This window comes from Heteronotia binoei, chromosome 7, assembly GCF_032191835.1.
Source record: "Heteronotia binoei isolate CCM8104 ecotype False Entrance Well chromosome 7, APGP_CSIRO_Hbin_v1, whole genome shotgun sequence".
Lineage (NCBI taxonomy): Eukaryota > Metazoa > Chordata > Lepidosauria > Squamata > Gekkonidae > Heteronotia > Heteronotia binoei.
This window is the reverse complement of record NC_083229.1, coordinates 104,531,276-104,554,689: the sequence shown is the minus strand read 5'-3', so window position 1 is coordinate 104,554,689 and position 23,414 is coordinate 104,531,276. Positions and strand designations below refer to the sequence as shown.

General features: G+C 41.7%; 1 protein-coding gene and 1 non-coding gene across 2 annotated transcripts; both read right to left on the bottom strand.

Moving 5' to 3' along the window:
• Positions 1 to 5,180: 5,180 nt before the first annotated feature.
• On the bottom strand, positions 5,181 to 16,945 carry PRL (prolactin). Its single transcript, XM_060242990.1, has 5 exons — positions 16,882 to 16,945; positions 12,861 to 13,042; positions 11,719 to 11,826; positions 7,292 to 7,471; positions 5,181 to 5,442 (listed from the first exon to the last, which is right to left on the bottom strand). Exons 1-5 carry the CDS (start codon positions 16,919 to 16,921, stop codon positions 5,251 to 5,253), a joined length of 702 nt encoding a protein of 233 aa, XP_060098973.1. The 5' UTR covers positions 16,922 to 16,945; the 3' UTR covers positions 5,181 to 5,250.
• LOC132575599 (U6 spliceosomal RNA) lies at positions 13,752 to 13,862 on the bottom strand. The gene has a single exon (XR_009555692.1). It is a non-coding gene; the product is annotated as a U6 spliceosomal RNA (small nuclear RNA).
• Positions 16,946 to 23,414: the final 6,469 nt, after the last annotated feature.

Genomic DNA, 23,414 nt, shown 5'->3' with positions numbered 1-23,414 from the left:
CTGAGTTACAAGTATGATTGATTTCAAATGCAACAAATAAAAAGTTTGGTGGAGAATGATATCAAAACTGAAAGAATAAGGAAGGAGCAAACAGAAATGGAAAGAGTTCTGCTTGGAGATGAGAAATTAATTTCAAAAGTATACAAATTACTTTTACAATGGTCTACAGAAGATGAAGTAGTGAAATCTCAGATGATAAAATGGGCAATTAATGTAAACAAAGAAATAAAGATGGAATCTTGGGAATATTTGTGGAAAAATTCTATGAAACTCGCAACATGTCATAGCATTAAAGAAAACTGTTTTAAGATGATGTATAGATGGTATATGACTCCCAAAAAATTAGCGAAGATGAACAACAAGATGCCAGATAGGTGTTGGAAAAGTAAAAAGCATGAAGGTTCTTTCTACCATATGTGGTGGACTTGTGAAAGGGCTAAAATGTTTTGGCAAATGATTCAGCAAGAGATTTCTAAGATTTTGGGATATGAATTCAATAAAGTGGCAGAGACTTTTCTGCTGGGATTACAAATGGAAAAATTTCCAAAAGAAGACAGAACTTTAATATGGTACTTGCTCTCAGCTGCTAGGACATTGTATGCGCAGCTGTGGAAGCAAGAAAAAATACCAGAGAAATGGGATTGGGTTACAAAAGTTATGTCATGGAGTGAAATGGACAAATTAACAAGAAAATTAAGAGACTATGATTTGGAACTTTTTAAGTTGGAGTGGAAGAAATTCAGAAGATACGTAGAAAAAGAGTGGAAAATAAAAGGACATTGGATAATTTTTGACAATGATTAACGTTTTTTAAAATAAGAATATAACTGTTGGTTGTTGTTTTTTTCCTTTAATAGTTAAATGTACCTTTAATATTTGTTTCCTTTAAGTAAATAACACTGACGGGGTCAAGTAACGGGGGGAGGGGAGGGGGAAAAGTAAGATATGGGGTAGAAAGTTTTTTCTTTTACTTTAAGTTTTTATAAGTTGTAGAGATAGTTTTGCTACCATATGTTACTAATAAAATTGTTTATTAACCAGAATACAGGCAACAAGGCCAGTAGCTAACAGACAAGTTGCTTCCTCACAGCTACTCCTTTTCTGGTGCTTTTAAGCCCATGCTGCTAAACCACTCGCATTGCATCATGTACCTGCCAGCCAGCACCGTAGCCAGGATTTGAAGAATTGGGGGGCCCTGATTTTTTTCAGGGGCCGCATAGTGGCCCCAACCTCCATGGCCTTCTCTTCTACCACTGCTGAGGAGGAAAGTTGCCAGCTCACTACCAAACAGCCTCCCCCCTCTCCACAGTTGCCCCAAGGTGATCCCTTTCCACCCCTCTTCCAGCAGCTCTGGTGGGGAATCACACAGAGGTTTAGATACGTGCTGCATGGTCTCCTGCCCTTATCTGTAGCATGATCCAGCTAGGCAAGCCTGGTGGGACAAGGGGGGGTGGAAGGCGCCACAAAGTCGCAGCTGACTTCTGGGGCTACAAGACCTCCGATCCGGATTTCTTCCTGTCAGAGGGCGAGCCGAGGCTTCCCAAGCAAAGCTCCCAACCTCGCTCGGGTGGCCAGTGAGACCAGGCCAGAAAACCCCTGCAGGCGAACATCACCTTTCCACTGATCCCCAGCCCTGGACTGCAGCTGGGACCTCCACTTGTGTGCACCACCCTATCCTACCCTGCCCTGTCTGGCAGAGAAAGCCTGCAATGGAGCCATCTGCTCCCTACCCCTGCCGCCCCACTTGAGGGCCAGAACGGCCTCTTCTTGCTGGTGCCCTCTAGCCCAATGCGGAGCTTAACTTCCAGTCCTGGGCACTGAAAGTGCCTCGTTGTTTCTGCTTGCTGAGGGGTCAGAGATTTCTTCCAGCCCCTAAGCAAGCAGAAGCAACTCTGAGCTTAACTTAAAGTCCTGGGCGCTGAAAGTGCCCCGTTGTTTCTGCTTGCTGAGGGGTCAGAGAATTCTTCCAGCCCTCAAGCAAGCAGAAGCAACTGTGTATGATCACGTCCCCTAAGCAAGCAGAAGCAATGGTGTATGATGACAGTAGAATGGAGAAGGATGCAGCCGAGGCACTGGAGGTTGGTTAGGGGCCCCAAGTCAGGGGGCCCTGCCTAGCAGTCAGGGGGCTGTGCTCCCACAGGCTCCCTCATAGCTACGGGCCTGCTGCCAGCTTCCTCAGTCCTACTTTTGCGAGCACTCATCCTCGCTATTGGTGCTGGACTGATATTGTACTGGTTGCTGTGCACTGTGCCTTCTGACTCTCCTTCTCTTCTTCAGATGATGTTCCTGAGGCTCTGGTAATAGAGGGGGTGAATTGGATGCAGGGTCGTAGCCAGGATTTTAAGTTTAGTGGGATCACAGGAAGGATCTTTTGTTTAGGGGGGTCAGGGGGCCAGGATGATGATGAAGAAGAAGAATGCAGATTTATACCCTACCCTTCTCTCTGAATCAGAGACTCAGAGTGGCTTACAATCTCCTATATCTTCTCCCCCCACGACAGACACCCTGTGAGGTGGGTGGAGCTGAGAGGGCTCTCACAGCAATTGCCCTTTCAAGGACAACGCCTGCGATAGCTATGGCTAACCCAAGGCCATTTCAGCAGGTGCAAGTGGAGGAGTGGAGAATCAAATCTGGTTCTCCCAGATAAGAGTCCGCACAGTTAACCACGACACCAAACTGGCTCTCACCAAACTGGCTCTTGGTGTCAATGCTCAAAATATCCTGTCAATGCCCCTAAGAAAACAAATACCATGTTATCCCATTTATTTTCACAAAATTATGCACAAGCTTTCATCTTCTCCTGCACTTTTTATCAGGCTGGATTGTAAGGGAGAAAGGAAGGGGTTAAGTCCTCTTGAACAGAGTGGTGGTGAGCAACAAGGGACTGATTGGTGGGGCCAGAAAAGTTACACAGGGGTTTGATTGGTGGGGCCTGGACCCCTGGGGCCCCACAGTAACTACGGGCCTGATTGGCTGGCAACTGGCTCTCTGTTGCCAGTCAAGGTCTGGGAAGCTGAGGGTCTGCTCCTGGGTGCTCTCCTGCATGATTTAAATTGACCAAGAGGGAGAGGGTAGCCTCCATCCTCCTAGCCTAGGGTGCCAGCAAGCCTGGCACTGGCCCCGTTCTGATTCTGTTTTGAAACCGTCTTTCGTTTTTATTCATTTCATTTGGTTTTCATTCCTTTTAGGAAGACACATTTTTTTAAAGGTGGAAAGTTCTTTTGCACAAGCTTTGATCATCTGTACAAAAGACTGAATATAAAATGATTGACTAGTTAGATGAAACCAAGATCCCCCCGCCTAAATTTTAAGAATTAACACTTTCACAATCAAAACAGTTCTATGGCATTCCATGTATCATTAAATTTATCTACAGGTCACTTATTTCTTAGATGGGTAAACCAAGAAGATCTCTAACACAGCCAATATTTGGAGGTGTGAGAGCTTTCCAGGCTTTTAGAATAATCCATTTAGCCTTTAGGACTGCTTGTTTAATCCAAGCTGTCTGTGTCTTGATGCTTGAAATAATTCTACCTATACTGTAAATTAGAACCATGTGGATGGGCCTGAGGCAGTATGACAGGACACAGGAGATGAACTAGTGAAGGGATGGAGATACTTAATTCCTTGGAGATTGCAGGAAATCAGCACAAGCAATATATAGCAGGGCCTAACTTCAAAGGTATATAGTTCTGCAATTTGAAAGTAAGTGCTGGGAATGAATGCCTCTGAGAATTCTGCTGGTTGGATCTTAGTTGACTCTGATTTTGGTCTGTAAGTTCTTTTTTGTGGGTTTTATATCTAGTGCTGAGCGTTGTTTCCTGACTCTTTCTTTTCAGCCACCAAATAATATCACGACACCATGCAATTCCAGCACTGATTTTTTTTTTGCGAAGGAAACTAAACCAAGGAAGCCTTTCCTGAATTTTCTCATCTCTCAAGTAGGAAAACAATTATTCATATCAGCCCAGTGAGTGATGATTATATTTCATGCATTGTTTAGTCAGTTTTTCAGGACACGTGAAAAGGACAGGATTGGGAGTGGGCAGAATATGCCGTGTTCACTGATTCTTCTCAGCCCCCAAATACACAAGCGAATGCATAATGTAAATAATATTCTATTATAAAGCATAGTAGTAGAGGCTGAAATTCGAGTTAGGTTGCAAATTTGCCATCATCTGCCTATCCTCTATACCATTTTAGAAACTGAAAAGTGCTTTTTTGGGGGGGGAATCTGTCCTATTTCAGCTGAAATGTCACAGAACAAATATATAAAGGAGCACAAGTATCCCCATTGCTTATTATGTTATCGATCCTGACCCATGGCAGAGATGGATGCTGTCACAACTACTTCTTAATGAGCCCAACTGAGGTTGTCATAATACAAGAGCTACAATTAAATGGATGGTTGGTCCAGTCAGGACAAATGAAATAAATAACTTCTTCACATAACATGCAGTTGAAATAGAACTCATTGCTATAATCTGTTGCATGAGAGACAAATTTAAACAGCTTTTAAAAAAAGGGTAGTACACAGACAGTTTGAGTATGCCGTCAATAGCTATTAGTCTTGTTGACTAAATCAACATCCTATTCAGAGGCAGCATACCTCTGAATCCAAGATGCTGGGGATATACTTTGGAAGAAGACTTCTTGTATGTCCCACATGTGGGCTTTCTGGCTACTGTTTGAAACAGGATGTTGGGATTGCTAGATCGCTGACCCTTGACAAATAATTAAAATGAAATTGATCAATTTCAGATTGGTTCTTCTATTGAATTTTTCCCTTTGGCAATTCCTAGGTGTCATTAACATAATCCAATGTGTTAAATGTGGTGTGATTAAAAACCAGCACATGTACTGTAGGAGAGAGCAAATAACTTCCAATAACTGAGAACATTGGTGATACCAAATTTAAAATGTGCGTGACATTGGTGAGTGGAAAGAGACATTTCTGGTGCTTAAAAGTTTGAACTAATTACAGTTTGGAATGTACTTATAATTTCAAGTTTTATTGCTTGATATGACTATCAATGTGATGCCAATGCATGAGGCAGTAAAGTACTTCTAACAGAAACCAAAACAAATTTCTTGCATTCAAAACAAAGAAAAGCCAGTGTGGCTATGAATCTTTTAACATGGTATGAGATTTTAAAGAAAGCGTCACTGGACCAGAAAAAAAGCAGTAAGCTAATAGGCAGTTTTGAAGGTTTTGGTTCTAATGTTTGATTGAAGTGAGGTCAAAGTTCCTTAACAGTTACTGTCATGGATAAGGCGACATTTCAAGAGTTTCAGATAGTTATCAATTTTATGGGAGTCCCTGCGCAAGCAGTGCAGCAGATTGTAGAAGGCAAAGAGACGAGAGTCTTCATCAGCTAGCTGGAGGGATGGGAGCCCCGACCATGTAGAATAAACTTCATTGCCTATGTCTCCAGGATGAACCTAATGAAGAAAAGGGAAGGGGCAGTAAGCAGACTTCATAAATTGTCAAGAAGACTTGTTATCTCAGAATAATGGGTGGGATCTCATCGAAAGGATCTGAGCAAGGAAGGACTTCTGTCCGCAGAACCAGAACTTCCTTGCATTCTGCCTCCCACGACAACCTGAAATAGGATGAAACAGCAGGAGTGGGTAGTTGGAGGGTTGCTTGGGAGAGGGGAAATAACCCCACCATACACATATCCTTTCAACAGGATCCAACCGAATAATATAGAATATATTGTAAAATTGGAGCTGAATAACAATGCAGTGTTAATTTGAGAAGTTAAATAACCCTTGCTTAATTTTTTGCTGCCTCAAAAATAAAAAAAAACCCTTCGATCTCTCCTCCCCAGAGCAACAGAGAACCCAGCCTTATGGTTTTCTTCCAGTTTAAGTGGCTAGACGTCAAAGCACTGCAGCTACAACCAATCTACTCCTTTTGTTAGAAACAAGCCGCAAAGCACTGAGAGATTAACTGTCTATCTACTATCTAGATCAGTGGTCCCCAACCTTTTTGGCCTCAGGGCCCAGCCCCAGGGCTGGCTGGTCCACTGTGGCCCCAGGGCTGGCAGGGCAGGGGCACTGAATTTGTCCTCGCCCCCCGCAGTGCTATGAAGCCTCGCCATACTGCCCCCTGCGCCTCCACCTCCTCCTCCCTCTGTTTTTGCAATATTAAGACTAGAAAAGGGGCCCTGAAGTGCCTTCTGGGCTCTGTAAAGGCCAACCCCCAGGGGGAAACTGCGCAAAATGGCTTAACTTCACCAGATGATGGAAAAACAGCAAACTTTGATTGAATGTTACTTCCCTGACTGACTGAATTAATGATGCAGCTTGTCAAGAGCCTCATTTAGGCCTTAGTTGTCCAGGGATGTGTAAGCTGGGGAAATAGTTAATGATGACATGAGGTGCTCATATGCACCTTTTTGGTGATTTGACCTCACTAAGGGCCTTACCAGATGTATACAGGTAGCTTTGTATTTGGAACTCCCTGCAATTCTTTCTAAACTTAATTTTCAGGTGCACAGGGCCTGATTTGGCTTGGAATCATGCTCCTTAGTTAGGTGACACATAAACCATCCACTCATGCCTAACATAAAATGAATCTGGGGAGCTGTATTATACCTGTTAGACTAAGGTAAGGGTCAGGTTAGCCTTATGGGGTATATAGTGCCCCCCATGGTTGTTTCAGATCAAGAAAATAATGATCAGGCACTTAAAAATCCCAAGAACTCCAAACATAAAACTCCCAGTGTGTACCTGTTGACCCTTACTGTCTCAGTAGTGGTTTGCTCCCAGTATTAAGTGGGTAGAGTATGAAGAGGAGCAAGTTGTGTACAATTTCAAACAAAATCTCACTTTTAGATTTTTTTTTTAAAATCAATTTCAAAAATGTTGTTTCCACTCAATAGACCTTGTGGATGGATGCCAGTTAATCTAGTTTGAAGAACTGTGCTGTATATGTAGCAGTCTTGGCAAATGCTTTCCAGTTCTAGGACAAGCAATATACCGTAAGTTCAGCCAGAGGTCTGTACTGAAATACACTTCTCACATGTTGGATTTTTAAAAAGATTTTGATTAATAAGACTTGAACATTCCTTAGAAATCAAGATGCAAGTAATTAGATTTTCTATCTCTCTCTGTAGGCATCATCGTGCACCAAATAGCTCTTTAGGGCAAGGAAACCTTGCTACCTCTATACCTTTTACCTTTGTGAAAACCTCCCTGAAGCTTTTTGGATCAACTAGAACATCTGTGTCATCATTATATGGCTGCTGAAGAGTACCCAGCTGGAAGGGCTTGTTTGACTCACCCGTCCAACTATTTTCTCCATCCCTTCCAGAAGCCGTTTGTTTTGTTCCTCAATCTCCATGGCCTTCCAGAGGATGGTATCGGGAGCTTCTTTGATTCTTTGAACTTCAGAGACCAGGTGGAGCAGAGGGTCGTTCCAGGAGCGGAGCACACTCAGCACGACATTGAGCAGGTCTTCATGCTGCTTGTTACAAGGGAATGGTACGGTTAAGTAATTCTATGCCATCCTTAATTAGGAGACAGATAATTTCTTCTTAAAAATAGAACGAAGCAGGAGTCCAGTAGCACCTTTAAGACTAGCAGAGTTTTATTCAGAATGTAAGCTTTCGTATGCATGGATACTTCTTCGGACAATGGAATGGGGTACAGTGAGCTGCCCAGTAGTTCTGCTCACTGTACCCCATTTCATTGTTTGATGAAGTATGCATGCCTATGAAATTACATTCTGAATAAAACGTTGTTGGTCTTAAAGATGCTACTGGGCTCCTACTTTGTTCTGTTTATTCAGACCAACACGGCTGCCCATCTGGATCTATTTATTCTTAGAAAGCCTGCCTTAAATTTCTTTTTATCATGTTCTTTCTACTCACCCATTTTCCCATAACAGATACTATTAGAGGTTGTTGCAAAATCAACTAACTGTTTTTGGACGGCTGGGGCACAGATAAGAATACACTAAATATATATTACAGTTCTCATGCAGTATTATATGCTGGTAGAAATCACTTTATTCAGCCATGATGAATGGAATGCCAGTTAATCTGATGAAAAACTTGAGCATTAATAAGACATTTTTTTAGAAGTCTGGAATCTTGAAAATATTCTAACATAATGGGAGATGCAGTCTGTGGTATACCACTTAATATTTCATCCAAAGCATTTCTAATATCTACATATAGCACAGTAAATATGCCCAGGCAGGGGTTTGGCTCCCCCTTTTGAAGAGTTTTGCCGCTAGGAAGATTTTTTTTCTTTTGAAACTTTTCAACAGCTTGGGGTGAACTTGAAGATCAAAGGGCTTTTAGCTTTTCTGGGATCCTCCTAGCCATTTTGTTGCTCTTGAGACCTCTGTGATGTTGACATGAACACTTTCCACTTTGCTTACTGTGGCAAAATACACCTACCCTGTGGGCATAGCCCTTTGCTGCTTCTTATGCTGAAAGAACTGCTGTGCTACCAAGTCTAAATGCTCAAGCACCACTTATCTAGCCAATGCAAACAAAGGGAGTGCAGTCTTTTACATTGGTTTCTGAGGAGGCAGATGATGCAGTGAATAAATGGCATACAAAATAAAGGAGGAGGAGAAAATTAGATTTATACCCTCCCTTCACTGAGAGCCTCAGAGTTTACAATCTCCTTCCCAGGGCTTTTTTTTGTTGTAGGAACTCCTTTGCACATTAGGCCACACCCACACCCCTCTGATGTAGCCAATTCTCCAAGAGCTGACCAGGCTCTTAATACAAGGCCTACTGTAAGCTCCAGGAAGACTGGCTACATCAGGGGTGTGTTGTCTAATATGCAAAGGAGTTCCTGCTACAAAAAAAAGCCCTTCTCCTTCCCTTCCTCTCCCCACAACAGACACCCTGTGAGGTAGGTGGGGCTGAGAGAGCTCTTTTGAGAATTTCTCTTGAGAAAGCAGTTCTTTCAAGAACTGCAACTGACCCAAGTACATGTGGAGATGCATGTAGAGAAGTGGGGAATCAGAATCTGGTTCTCCCAGATTAGAGTTCGCACACTTAACCACTACACCAAACTAAAAGGCCTTGCCTGCAAATGGCATTGGAGCCATTTTAAAACTTTCCTAATTATTCGCATTTCCTCAAAAATCATGTGGCTTGAAAGTTTATTTTTAAATAAAAATTAGAATTATTTCAATGAATTTTTAATAAAATAAAAATCCCTCCTGAAATGACCACCTCTGCCTCTGTCCTTTCAAGCTAGTGGTGACATATGTAATAACCAGCCACAATTGTTCCACCTCTTTGTAGAAGAATAATAGTAATAAAGTAGGGATAAATTAACATTGCATCACCCAAGGTGACCTTACTTTTTGAACAATGTGTATGTTACCAAACACAAATCCTCCTTTTATACATATGAGGACTTGAGAACTGATGTCCTCTGAACCATATAGGCCAGAAGTGGGGAACCTTTTTTCTGCCAAGGGCCATATGGATATTTATAACATCATTCATGGGCCATAAAAAATTATCAGCTTAAAAAACAGTGCTCCACCGAGGGAGAATGATTCATGCCAGCAAAATTAATGCAAATAATTGTTTTTCTATTTGAAATCATGTGGGGAGAGCCTAATCTGGCACACACGCACACCTGGATCACTGCCCTAGGCAAATGCATAGGTCCAGGGCTTTTTGGTAGAAAAAGCCCAGCAGGAACTCAGTAGCATATTAGACCACATCCCCTAATATTAGCATATTAGGTCACACACTCATTAGCATATTTGGCCAAACCATCTGTAACTTTTCCAGGCCCTGCAGCAATTCTGGCCGGCCAGCCAGGCCCCAGGGAGACTGCCGCACAGTACATCTAGACCCTGTGATCGCTGCCTGGCCCTGGGGAGGATGCTGCGCACAGCGCGGCTGAGTCCCACGATCCTTGCTGGCCAGCCAGGCCCCAGGGAGGCTGCCACATGGCTCGGTTCAGTCCAGCAATCTCTGAGGGCCACACCAAGTGACCTTGAGGGTCGTATTGGGACAGAGGTTCCCCACTCCTGATATAGGCTGTGGAGGTGGTGGTGAGGGGCTGTGTCCATCCACTGTCTGCTACATGATTTCATTACAGCAACTGAGCATGCTTAAATGCATCAATAATGTCAAAAGTTAACAGCTGATTTGTCCAGCAGTAGGACACACCCTGGACTTGCAGGGGTTGTGACAAACCATACACCACTGGCAGCTGTAGCCAGGGCCTGTCCTAGACTCTCTGGCACCCTAGGCAAGGCTAACTTCTGGTGCCCCCCCCCTGCACTGATAACATCACTGGGTCATATGGGGGTGCCCAGTTTGGTGCCCCAGAAAGCCAGCACTCTAGGCAATCGCCTAGTTTGCCTAGTGGCGGGGTCAGCCCTGGCTACAGCAGCCTAGCCAGGCAGCACCTGGAGCAAGAAGAGCAGGGTTGCAGTCTCTGGGTTAAGGAATCATGTTTGGCAGCTAGGTGGAGCCAGTCATATTATTAAGCTCTGCTGGGGAAAGGGAGTAACGTGAGAGGCAGCTGCAGCTGGGGCAGGGTTCCAGGATACTTCTGGCTGGGTGGAAATGTGGAGGGGAGGAGCGAGCCAGGGGAGGGGATTGGAAGGGTGACCTGTTTAAGGGAAGATTTACATCAGGCCAGGGAGGATAGAGTATTCCTGCTCAGGGAGTGTGGAAGAGCAGAGGGTGTGGAAAGGTGAGGGAATAAGGTGGTGCAAGCTACTCTCCAATCTGAGGCTTTGCAGGTCCTTCCCTGCAGGGACGACCACAGTGGAACATAAGAACACAAAAAGAGCCCTCTGGATTAGACCAGTGGTCCATCTAGTGCAGTGTCGTGTTTCACACAGTTCCAACCACTTTCTCTGGAGAGCTAACAACAGGGCATAGATGCCAAGTCCTCCCCCTGAGGTTGCCTGCTGGGTCTGGAATTCAGAGGCTGACTGCCTGTGAATGTGGAGGAAGGGGAAGACAGCCTTGATCCAACCACTTTCCAACCACTTGATCCAACCACAGTTCCAACCACTTTCTCTGGAGAGCTAACAACAGGGTGTAGATGCCAAGTCCTCTCCCTGATGTTGCCTGCTGGGTCTGGAATTCAGAGGCTGACTGCCTGTGAATGTGGAGGAAGGGGAAGACAGCCTTGATCCGGGGAAGTGTTGCATTACTTAGTGGCAAGGAACTGCAAAAGATTTCAGTACAATATACATGCATTATAAGAGTCAGAAGGAGAAATAGCCATTAGAACCTACATTATTATTATTATATTGTTATAAATTAATGTAGAAGTATAGTGTTGGTTCCAAAATTTCCTCTTCCGTGAGTGGACTGGCATTTGCACGGTTTGTGTGGGAGTGATTTCTGCCAATTCTCTCTTCACAGCGTAGATGCCTATGTGGCAAACCATGCTGTTCTGGAGGGTCCCCTGGTTTCCAGAAGCCTTTTTTAAGGGGACCACAGAGGACAACAGGAGGAGATGGAAGATATTTTGTTTCACTTGTAATCCTTTGAATCCAGCACATAAATTTTGAACATGAATCATGGTGATCTCTTTATAGTTGTACAGTATGGCTTCACAACACAAATTCTGGTGGTTGTAGCCATAAAAATGGGAAAAATCTAAATTGATCTTAATAGTATTGTTGGCTGTTGGCATTCTTCTGTGCAGCTGGTCATATACATATTCCTTGCTCTCCCTATGGAGAAAATGAATATAACTCACATGAATCTGCTGTGCTTGCTCCTTGTCTTCAGGAGTGGTTAAGGAGGATGTATGGCAACTGTTAATGGCCTTTGCAATAAACCCTCGGCCCTGAGCATAACGTTCATCCTAAAGATACCGAAACATTGCAGTTAGTAAAGTCACTAGCCAGAATTGCTATAAAAAGACCTTTAAGACCAACCTTTTCACTTGGTACACAATGACATTCATCCATAAATCACAAAGGGCAAAAATGTTGTTATATTTTTAATCTTGTGTAGGTGCCTTCCTGCAAAGGGGTGAAATCAAAAACTTCCTGCACATGTGCTTTCTTTGTTGTGGCTCCCACCTTGTGGAATAGCCTGCTTGAGGAGGTCATGAAGGATTCCACTCATGGCTTTCTGTGAACTGCACAAAACCAATTTAAGAGGGCTTTCTACCCAGGCAATAGACTTGCACTGTACTAAATGATTCCCAAAATTAGTTAGAAATATTATTAGGGACTGTGGTGTATACCGCTATGTGTAGCTTGATGAAACTAGGATCCTAATATGGAGTTTTGCATCATTTGATATGCCCTGTTAATACTTCTGCTTTACTTCAACTCTGTTTTTACACTTCTAATTGGTTCTGTATAACCCTAATCTTTATTGTTTATTGAATTGTCAATTGTGTTGACTCACTCTGTGTAATCCAGCTTGAGACCAAGTAAGAAAGGTAGACCATAAATAATGTCAATAAATAAAATAGTATCAATGACCTTTGGCACCTTTAAGACCAACAATTTTATTCAAGATACAAGTTTTCATGTGTTTGCATACAGAAGCTTATACCTTGAATAAAATTTTGTTGGTCTTAAAGGTGCCACTGGACTCAAACTTTGTTCTGCTGCTTCAGACCAACATGGCTGAATTTATCTATGACCTTGTTTAATGTAATTTAGTTTAAACTGAACTGTAGAAAGGAATTACATTTGGTTTCTCTATAACGTGTTTATAAATGAAAATGCCTCTATTTTTGCACCTTAGGATTTTGCCTCAGCTGCGAGTGTACACCAGACAAATAAATACGTTCAAAGGCAACTGTTCTCGAGTGCTTGTTGTTCCTTCTTGTGTCATTTTCAACACAGGTTTAAAAGGTGTGTTCTGTGATAGGGTACTTACAAATTCATTGAACATTTCTGCAGACAGAGAGTGGATGTAGTGCGAGAGTTTGACAGCACGGTCAAAAAGATCTCCAAGGGAGACCTGGCAAGTGTCAGATCCATTGGGACAGATAGGTGAAGAAGTTACACCCTTCTTTGAAAGGAACAAGTTCGTCGTCAGCAGAATAACCAGCAGGACACCTGTTCAGGTAAGAAAAAGGGGCAGGACACATGCCAAGAGAAATAACGATTTGAAACAAATGGGAGGCAGTTTTCTGCACCCTATTGCCTCCCGCTTTAATTTTTGACTTAAATAACCACAAGCAAGGCAATCCCCCTTTTCACCATGTAATTATATTTGCATAAATATAAGAGTGTAGAAGGACAGGTTAAGTCCTTTTCCTTTCTGGCTTTCCCCCAAGGTGGCTTTCTTCTCTACAAATATATGGAGTTTAAATTAAATTGAAAGGAGCGTGGTTAGTCACTCTCAAGATTTTGATTGTTTTTGGATTTTGTCTGCTAATTTTTAGCAGCTGTGCTGGTTTAATTCTTCTGCAAGAGTAACTTTTAAGTACCTACATAGATATACAATACACTGAAATTCATTTGAAGAGTTTCTTGATGCCTTCCTAAAGCACTTCTTCTTGTTCATAGCTTTATATAATCACAAATCTATTCATTTTGCATAAACTGAAAGACTTGAAAGAAGGATCCTTAAAACCCAAGCTATCTGTTAGATTATATGTAAGAATCGCCATTCTTGCTCTGAACCTGATAAAATCTTTGTGTGCTTAAACTGTAAGCTGGATCCAGGAGACATTTGCCATTGTGATTCAAACAGCAGTGATGGTGTAATGCTCATCATGACCAACTGAAAAGCCACAAAATCATGAGTGCCCTTCTGAGTTGCAATAACTGGTCTTCCAAGTCAGGAGAAATATTTTTTCCCCCTTGCGCAGGGGCCATGCTAATCTTCTCTGTATCGTTCCAATTTTGGTGTATGTGTTGCCGAAGCGAGCGCAAGTCAGGAGAAATCTTCAAGTCAGATGTTAAATCACACAAAAAAAGGGGAGTTCAAAGAAGTTTTGGTCAGTTACAATGGAAAGCTCCAGCCAGTTAGCAAAGAATGCTGATGTGAAAGGAATGGCACCATTATATACACAAGTTATGCATCCTGTCCTTTCAGTGGGCAGCAGAGGACAGGATTCACAATAATGGGTTTAAATCATGGATGGAAATGTACTGGCTGGATATTTTTTTAAAATAGTAAGAGTTGTTCAGCAGTGGAATGGGCTGCCTAGGAAGGAGGTCAGCTCCCTGTCACTGACAGTCTTCAAGCAGCAGCTAGAGTAACACTTATCAAGGATGTTTTGTGCTGATACTGCATTTGAGCAGGGAGTTGGACTAGATGGCCTTCCAACTCCATGATTCTAAGTCCCATTAAGGTAAAATTGTGCCATGATTTCCCTGTTTCTGTTATTATTGTAATTTCAGGTCATCTAGTGTAGTAGTTAATATTGTCAAATCAACTACAGAGCCGGTTTGGTGTAGTGTTTAAGTGTGCGGACTCTTATCTGGGGGAACTGGGTTTGATTCCCCACTCCTCCACATGCACCTGCTGATGTGACCTTGAGTCAGCCAATGTTCTTGCAGAACTATTCCTCTAAAGAGTCATTTCTGTTAGAGCTCTCTCAGCTCCGCCTGCCTCACAGGGTGTCTGTTGTGGGAAGGGGGAGGGAAAGGAGATTGTAAACCATTCTGTGACTCTTTTGGGTAGTGAAGGGTGGGATATAAAACCAGTCACTTCTCTTCCTCTTCTCTACATGTTGTTATGTATTACCGTTACACCTGGTGTAACAAAAAAAAAAACCAAACAACCCTCCCCTCTTCCAGAAACCTTATTAAACTATTTTTTGTAGCTCTTTAGGAATAAAAGCATAATCCTCAGTAGGTCTAATAACTGGGGCTTACTTCCAGGAAACGATTCTTAAGATTGCACTGTAAGTCATTTGTGCTGCACACATTGCTGCTGTAAGAAGACAAATTAGTTTGCAACTCCAACTCAGCTATTCAGATATCTAAAAATAATTGTTTTAGGGTAATATGGGACAACATATCCTATCATTTCCCTACCAATTTCCAGAACTTTGCTGTATATGGGCAGCCTGCATGCATCATATTCCAAACTGTATGAAGGAAAAAAAAAATCTGAATCTGCTACCTGGCAGGACCAAGGTTTTTTGGTAGAAAAAGCCCAGCAGGGAATCATTTGCATATTAGGCCATACCCCCTGACACCAAGTCAGCCGGAACTGTGTTCCTGTGCATTCCTGCTCCAAAAAAGCCCTGGGCAGGACCAACATTTTGCACAATACTGCTTCAATGGAATGTGGGGGTGGGGGTAGAGAAGAAACCTTATTGTAATAAAACATTGAAGGCTAAGAAGGGATCCTTCATGTTTTGCTTCGATTTGCTTGAAACAAAGAATATGGTCAGTAGAGATTAAATAGATGATCTCTTTTTAAGTATGTGTATCTTCTGAAATTTTATCATGTTCTATTTTGGCAATGCAGCTTATGTATTTATTTAGGGGCATGATTATGGCTTGGCTAAAGAAAATTTAAGGTTCAAAGATTTAAGTCAGTGTTCTCACAATACAAAAATTCAATATCTGTGTTAGAAACAGGATTATGTACACACAATATCTTCTTGAGGGTGGGGGGCTTGGTATAAGAGGCAAGCTCCCTCCACTGCCTTGACACATAACAGTTCTTAGAATTCCATGCCCTGATCTTTCTTCCACTTAACAAACATCCATATAGCATTGGGTCAGTTTTCCTATTGCTCTCCTGCTGGGGGGAAATGGAAGGTAGGCTCCTAACCTGCATGGCATCCTTCAACAGCAAGCAATTGACAAACAGCCCTTTCAAACTGCTAAACTGAGGGCAAGACTTTTGGAGGGCCCTTCCCCTGTCAAATTCTGATCCCTGCCCCACTTAAGCATTTTGAAGAAGAGCATGGCCTGGGATTCTCATTGGGGAAGATTATGCGCGTGTGTGTGGGGGGAGGGGGCGGTTTCTTGTTCATGTGCTGTATGTCTGGTCAATAAATTTCCAGGGTGATTACTGAATCTGCAGAACTTCCACTTCATATTGAATTGTATTTCATAAACTGTTATGCCTTGTACCCATTATGCTGGGCTTCTAGTTCGCAATTTTGAGGCAATGTAACTTCTTCCTCCTGTTTTTTTTCTTCTGCTTTGTTTCGTGTGATATATAGTTTTTTTTTAAAGACCCCATTTTGTTTTCTCACTCAACCAAATAGTAATACTTGGAGTGACTGATATTCATTCTGAAATGTTCTGGGGTCTGACCATTAACCAAATATTCATTTTGTAACGGCTTATATCCTCCCAGTACCTGCTTAACTGGGCTGGATATGTCCAAATGATTTCCCCTGGAACAGAGTCAGCATAGATCACAGCTTTTATTTTAGTATTTTTTTAAAATAACAATGGAAAAGCTAGGAAAAGAAATCATTCTTTAAGTATGTTGTATGACAATGTGAACAAAAAGTTAAATTTCACTGTATAGGATTAAGAAATCTGTAGAACCTATTATAGTTTTCCCAGACATTTCTCTCTGTGCAATATCTTGATATTTGTACAATAGTCCAGCATCTTATCTGACAGTTTATTGGATAGTCCATTAAATTCCCCCTCTCCTAAGCAAAACATGGCCCCTTTGCAATATCCTTTAATTTTTAAATAAATTTTTGAAAAATTTAGCTTGGTTTTTTTGTCTTACTTAATTTGGAAGAACATGCTACCCTTGTAGAGCCAGTACAACCATTTATGGGCTAAAATCCTAGGAACCCTTTTGTGGGAGTAAACCCCATTGTTTGAGTAGACATTCTTAGGATGGTTCCCCTAGTATGCTTATCCAAGTCTGTCCAGATGATTTTGTTAGTTACAAAAAATATTCCCTTAATGGATACGACAGGAAAAAAATACACTGACACAGAATGAATAGCAAGACTTACCTTTCAGTGAAAGCTTCTTGCCAGTCATGGCAGTGATCATCTTTGCCCACTTCCTTTATCAAGCGAATGATGGAAGTTCTCATTCTTGTCACCATCAGGTTCCAACTTTATATACACTTTGGTGGTCATCCTGAATAAATTCAGCAGGTTTCATTCACCCTTTATTGGCCACCTTCCTCGTCCTTGAGATTATGGTCCTTAATTACAAACATGAATGGTCCCTACTATCAAATTCATATTCAGCAAGACTTTGCGGGCTTCCGGAAAGATCCTGATTAATTAAGTTAGTTACCAAAAACTAGTAGCCTAGTCCTGCATTAAAAACATTAGTGGTGACTAATCTGGTTCTTCAGCCTTTCTCACCCTCCTCCTCAGGTTTTCCACCTAGTTACAGTGGAAAAAGAAAACTGGAAAATTAGAGATATTTGAATAGGAGATCCAAAAAGCAGAAGAGAAGCAATGGATGTCCTTCCATGATTTTCTTTCTTTCTTTCTTTCTTTCTTTCTTTCTTTCTTTCTTTCTTTCTTTCTTTCTTTCTTTCTTTCTTTCTTTCTTTCTTTCTTTCTTTCTTTCTTTCTTTCTTTCTTTCTTTCTTCTTTCTCTTTCTCTCTTTCTCTCTTTCTCTCTTTCTCTCTTTCTCTCTCTTTCTCTTCTCTCTCTCTCTCTCTCTCCTTTCTTTCTTTCTTTCTTTCTTTCTTTCTTTCTTTCTTTCTTTCTTTCTTTCTTTCTTTCTTTCTTTCTTTCTTTCTTTCTTTCTTTCTTTCTTTCTTTCTTTCTTTCTTTCTTTCTTTCTTTCTTTCTTTCTTTCTTTCTTTCTTTCTTTCTTTCCATGTTTAACTCTCCAGGAAGGAATGGGCAAGAAAACTGAACCAAAATTTGATAATGGGATGAATCTTTTGGATTCATTTTGGTAATGACAAAACCTTCATCTGGCAGAAGTTGTGTTTTCTGGTGTAACAAGGCTCTTTGCAAGTGAGGATGATCCCACTGTTAACCAGAAATGCTCATAAGATCCAAACCAGTATAATTTTAATTTTTGTTTCATACCTGCATAGCATCTTGAAATGCTTCTTGTTCTATGAAAGTAACAGATAACAGGAAGAATTACTTTTATCTGGCTAGTGTTTTTAAAAATGTAAGCAGGACATAATATGAAAACCAAAAGAGCAAGACAATATGTCAAATCTGAAGGGAAGGGATCATCAGTGTGCTGGGAATATTTGTCATATGCGTCGTTAAGGTACTAGCTTTCATTTTAACCTAACTGCATTCCTGGATGAGAAACTAATGTGGATGGCCCCATTGAAGCTGAATAAGGCAAAAAATAAGGCATGATACAGACAAAAAGAAAAGAAAGGAGCAAGGTGCAAGGCTCACTTGTCCTTGTGCCTCTCATGGGCTCTGAGGTTCCCAGTCTTAAAATGGATGAACCTGGACTCAGTGTGGCTTCGGATCTTTTCATTATAAACAGGCAGGGACTAAAAGCATTTTTCATTAGATCTCTGTGATGAAATGGACAGGGTGTTTTGTGCTGTGATCATAGCTTGAAACCATCATTCATGCCTTTGAGCTTTTAGAGTCCACAATGGTGATGTTATTGGCACACACAGGGCCGGCCCTACCACTAGGCAAACTAGGCAATTGCCTGGGGTGCCGGCCTTCTGGGGGCACCCCCATGTGATTCGGTGATGTTATCAGTGTGTGTGTGTGGGGCACCAGATGTTAGCCTTGCCTAGGATGCCAGACAGTCTAGGCCTGGCCCTTGAAGTCTATTGCATAACTGCAGCTGATGCAAACCAGAGCAACCTCACTTTTCATGGGGATGGCTCATCAGAAGCTTGCCTCTTTATGACTCCTTTGTCTGGGCTGACTTCTTATTTCATTCAAGGTAAATGAGTCTTATGCACATTTTCAGTGCAATACGTATGAATTGATTCCAGTGGGATTTTTGGTTGGATTCATACCACTATTGGTTAAGCTGATTTCTGCAATGGGATATGCATGTCACTTTCCCCTAACTTTTAGAGAAGTAGGTTGAATCAGTACATTCTTTGATAAGATTTTGACACTAGGTCAGTAACAAGGTGTGACTGCCCTCCACTCACACAGAGTTCCTACCACCCTCTGCAACTTCTCTTATTCAGGTTATGGATTATAGGTATGTGAGGCCATCACACTCGCCACCTTTCTTATCTCTTTTAAAACCCACAGACAGTCATGAACCGGGTGGACAATGTGTGGACTATACCCCTTTTCAGTGAAATGCATAAGCTACTGATTTTTGAATCACTATGGATTGGCATGAATCAGCTCACGAACTTAAGTTTGTGACAAGTTTTGACTTGTTCATGGTTCATGAACAGGTCAATGGCATGAACTTTCCACAAATTTTCAAGCAGTTCATGTGAATGGATACATTTCCAGATAGACTTTCTCTGCTCAACCAAAATGTTTACCAAACCTCAAAGCAACAGAGGGGGCAGAATTCTTCAGCCTTGAGAACACCAGTGGGTACCCTGTGCTTCTGCTGTGTGTGCACTTTTGAACCTTTGTCTGACATTTTACCAAAAAACACTTTCCTGGGAGCATCTTCTTTGGGGGTCATAACTTGGACCCCTTAAGCCCAATCACCAAACGTGGAGGGCATCTAGAGGAGCATCAGGGGGAGGTCCCCTGTGGATTTTATGTCTCTAGCCTCACAGAATTGATTCTATACACTCCTGAATCTCCTGAACTTATGTCTGTCATTTCCCAGAAAGCACTTTCTTGGGGGCACCTTCTTTGGGGGGTTGTGACTTGGATCCACAAATCTAATCCTCACCAGGATTGAAGGCCATGAAGAGGAGAGTCAGTTGGAGATCTTCTGCAAGTTTTGTGTCTCTAGCATGCCGGGGTTGGGGTGTTCTACCACCTCACAAACCTCATGAACTGAACCAGTTTGTTTGGCAGCTAAAAGTTCATGACGGTTTGTGGTTTGCAAACCAGGCATGTCACAAACCATGAACCAAGCCACATTTTCCAGTTTGTGCCCATGCCTAAACATCACTCAAGAACTGGCATCAGCAGTTTTTTTCTTGTCAGTTGATAATTCTGGTCCTCAGAGTGCTGTCTTTATAAACGGAATGATGTTGAATGTTATGAAGACTTGAACAATTAAAACGTTTGTATTCCAGATATAGAAGAACTATTGTTTTTAGGTTTGAGGGAACCTGCAAAGCATAGTGGTTCTTCCCCCTTTCAGTACCTGCTTTCTTAATATTCAGGAGTCTTCTATGTGCATATATTAGGCGATGACATCACTCATGTTTGTTAGATCCTTTTAACCTATGAAGTGCTTTGTAAATTAAATGAATAAGGAATAATTGTAATGAATGTTCTGAACTTCAGGTGGTTTAATGAATATCGTCATCCAAGCCTACGTAATGGCTGTGCCCAGAACTCTGAAATTTTTGTTATTTCATGTCCATTTGTTTAAGTGAAGTCCTAAATGCGCAGGCAAAAGCATGTGAGCAAAACAAACAAACAAAACAGATGCTCTGGGAGGCAACTTTAGAATAGGATATAATTTCCATTGCTGAGAACAAGACTGACTTAATTGAAGAAAACTATTCCCAGACCAAGACCTCTCTCTAGACAGAAATGTGTGCTTTTGTGAAACATACAAAATTAGCTTTCCAGAGGTATTAACAATGGCTTTTCTGAGCTTTGTAATATATTTATTGTTTCAGCAGTTGAAACGAATCCTGAAATTGTTTTAGATTCATTCCCAATACAAGCTTCAATAGGATTTTTAACAAGTACACTGGAAATATAATGAGTTCCACTTCTTATATTGCGAACTGGATGTATCTAACAGTGGCCTTTTAATTTAAAAAACCTCTCGGATCTTATACCACCTTTTGGGAACTTTAACAGGAGCGCGTATTTTCATTGTTTAATTAAGAACCCAATTTTATGCTATGCTGTGCAATTAAATGGACCCCTTGATAAAACTATCACTGATGGCAACACTTCATTTTCCTTGGGCTGGTTACCCTCTCCTTTTATTCATAAACATCTTCTAGGAAGATGGTGAGTGTGTATGTATATGCTTGTATGTGTGTGTACATATACTCTTCAGGTAATACACCTTAAGCTGTGTCTGGAACCTACCACCCAACGTTAAATTAAATGGAGGTTCCAGACACAGCTTAAGGTATATTACTAGGGGGTATCTGTGGAGAGACTGTATGCCTTTGGACTTCAAACATACACCTCCCCTCCCCCCCAGTCCCTGGTTGACTGATCTTTATATATTTAATCAAATAACATAGAATAGAATAGTAAACAGAAAAAGTACAGTAGCGATATACAATGCAAAAGAGATCAGTCAGTCAAAAATAAGATAGCATTTTCATAATGATTTTATAATTTATTTCAGTTTACAAAGAGAATATCATAGAGGTTTCATCAGAGATATTTGAGTCTAGTTTTACATATGCTGAAAACTCAGCATCTCAGCTAAAAATATGTGTGTGTGTGTGTGTGTGTGTGTGTGAGAGAGAGAGAGAGTAGACATTAAATGCATTTCCAATCTTTATTGAATGTTTAAGTAATTGACAAAGTAAAGTGAAGGAGAAGTAGGCAGATTCAAAAGCAATACACATACTAAGTTTGGGGAATTACTATGCTATGAATAACTGGATGGCATCTAAAAATTACAGAAGCATTTATTTATTTTTCGTATTTATATCCCGCCCTCCCTGCCGAAGCAGTCTCAGGGTGGCTAACAACATTGAATATCAACAATAAAACAGTAAAACCATAAAGCAGTAAAACAATTACAATAATATCAGTTAAAATTAAACAATTTGCAATGTAAAATTATTAAACAATTTTAAAACAGCAGTTTTGGTGCTAAGTTCCATACCATGATGTTGAGCAACTATATACTTTGGTTGAAGGCCATTCGAAATAATGTCGTTTTGCAGGCCTTGTGGAATTGGGCAAGATTCTGCAGGGCTCTAACATCATCTGGGAGTTGGTTCCACCAGTGGGGGGCCGCAATAGAGAAGGCTCGTTCTCTGGTAGCCTTCAATCTCGCCTCCCTCGGCCTGGGGATTTCTAATAGGTTTTGTGATCCAGATTTGAGGGAATATATGTAACAAAAAGCATTTCAAATGAGTCCCAATGGATGTGGTCTCAGTTGTGCTAGATGTGTCTTCCCTCACACTAGTACAAAGTTGGAACACACCCTTTTTATTATTACTTTTGTATAGTGTCCCCAGAGGGGGAGTGTGTGTGTGTGTGTGTGCGTATGAGCCCAGTGGCGCAGAGTGGTAAAGCTGCAGTACTGCAATCGGAGTTCTCTGCTCACAACCTGAGTTTGATGCCAGCGGAAGCTGGCTCAGGTAGCCAGCTCTAGGTTGATTCAGCCTTCCATCCTTCCGAGGTTGGTAAAATGAGTACCCAGCTTGCTCAGGGGAAAGTGTAGATGACTGGGGAAGGCAATGGCAAACCACCCTGTAAAAAAAGTGTTTCTTTCTGAGCGGCACTTGGGATGGAGAAGGGAAAGGGATAACCCTGGAGAGAAAGAATTAAAAGAAGCAGAGTGGAAAGTTTCATGCTTGCATTCCTGATTATGTAGCACAAATGTCCAAAGTGGCAAGAGAATAGGGTTGCCAGGTCTGTGCTGGAAAATACCTGGAGACTTTGGGGGTGGATCTGGGAAAGGGTGGGGTGTGGGGAGGGGAGCGGCCTCAGCATGGTCCAATGCCTTCAAAGCAGCCATTTTCTCCAGGGAAGCTGATCTCTGCCAGCTGGAGACCAGTTGTAAAAGTGGGAGATCTCTAGGCCCCACCTGGAGGCTGGTAACCCTACAAGAGAAGGATTCAGATGGGAGAGGAGAGTTTCTGTCCTGAAATGCTGGCAGTGAAGGAACAATCCTGAAGACTGGATTGGCTTAAACTTTTACCCATTCCTGGTTGCCCTTTTCTGAGTTGTTGCTATTGAGGTCCAAAGTAACAGGCTGTACTTTTTGGATCTTTTTGCAATTGGGCCAAATTTTAGGATCCTTGTGATTGGTGAATTTGGGGTTGCCCTATGACTGGAGTAATATTAGAATATGTGTCCCCACTGAGAGAAATGTTAGCATCCATGCTGTCATTTTTGCTTTGTATGAGATACTAATACAGGACCTAGGTGAGGGCATCTGAGTCATCTGAGTGTCAGGTAGGTGCCTCTGGGCCAGGAGATCGGTAAATTGTCCTAATTATGCATTTGACTACATTTCCAGTTTTATAATGAGCCAGGAAATGAGTAGAGGATAGATTTTTGGAGAAAATTATTAGGTGCTATGGAGCCAAGAAGATGGGTTTTATGATAAAGCTGTAGAAATTCCTAAATAGCCCAAAAGGATTTGTTACTGTCTTGCAAGCTCTAATTGTTATTTGTAGCTGAAGGCTGATGAGCCTCAGAAGGACACAGAATAGACTATATTAATAGAGTTCAGTGTTCCTGCTGGAGCCAGTTCACTTTCTCTTGGAGCAGTCTT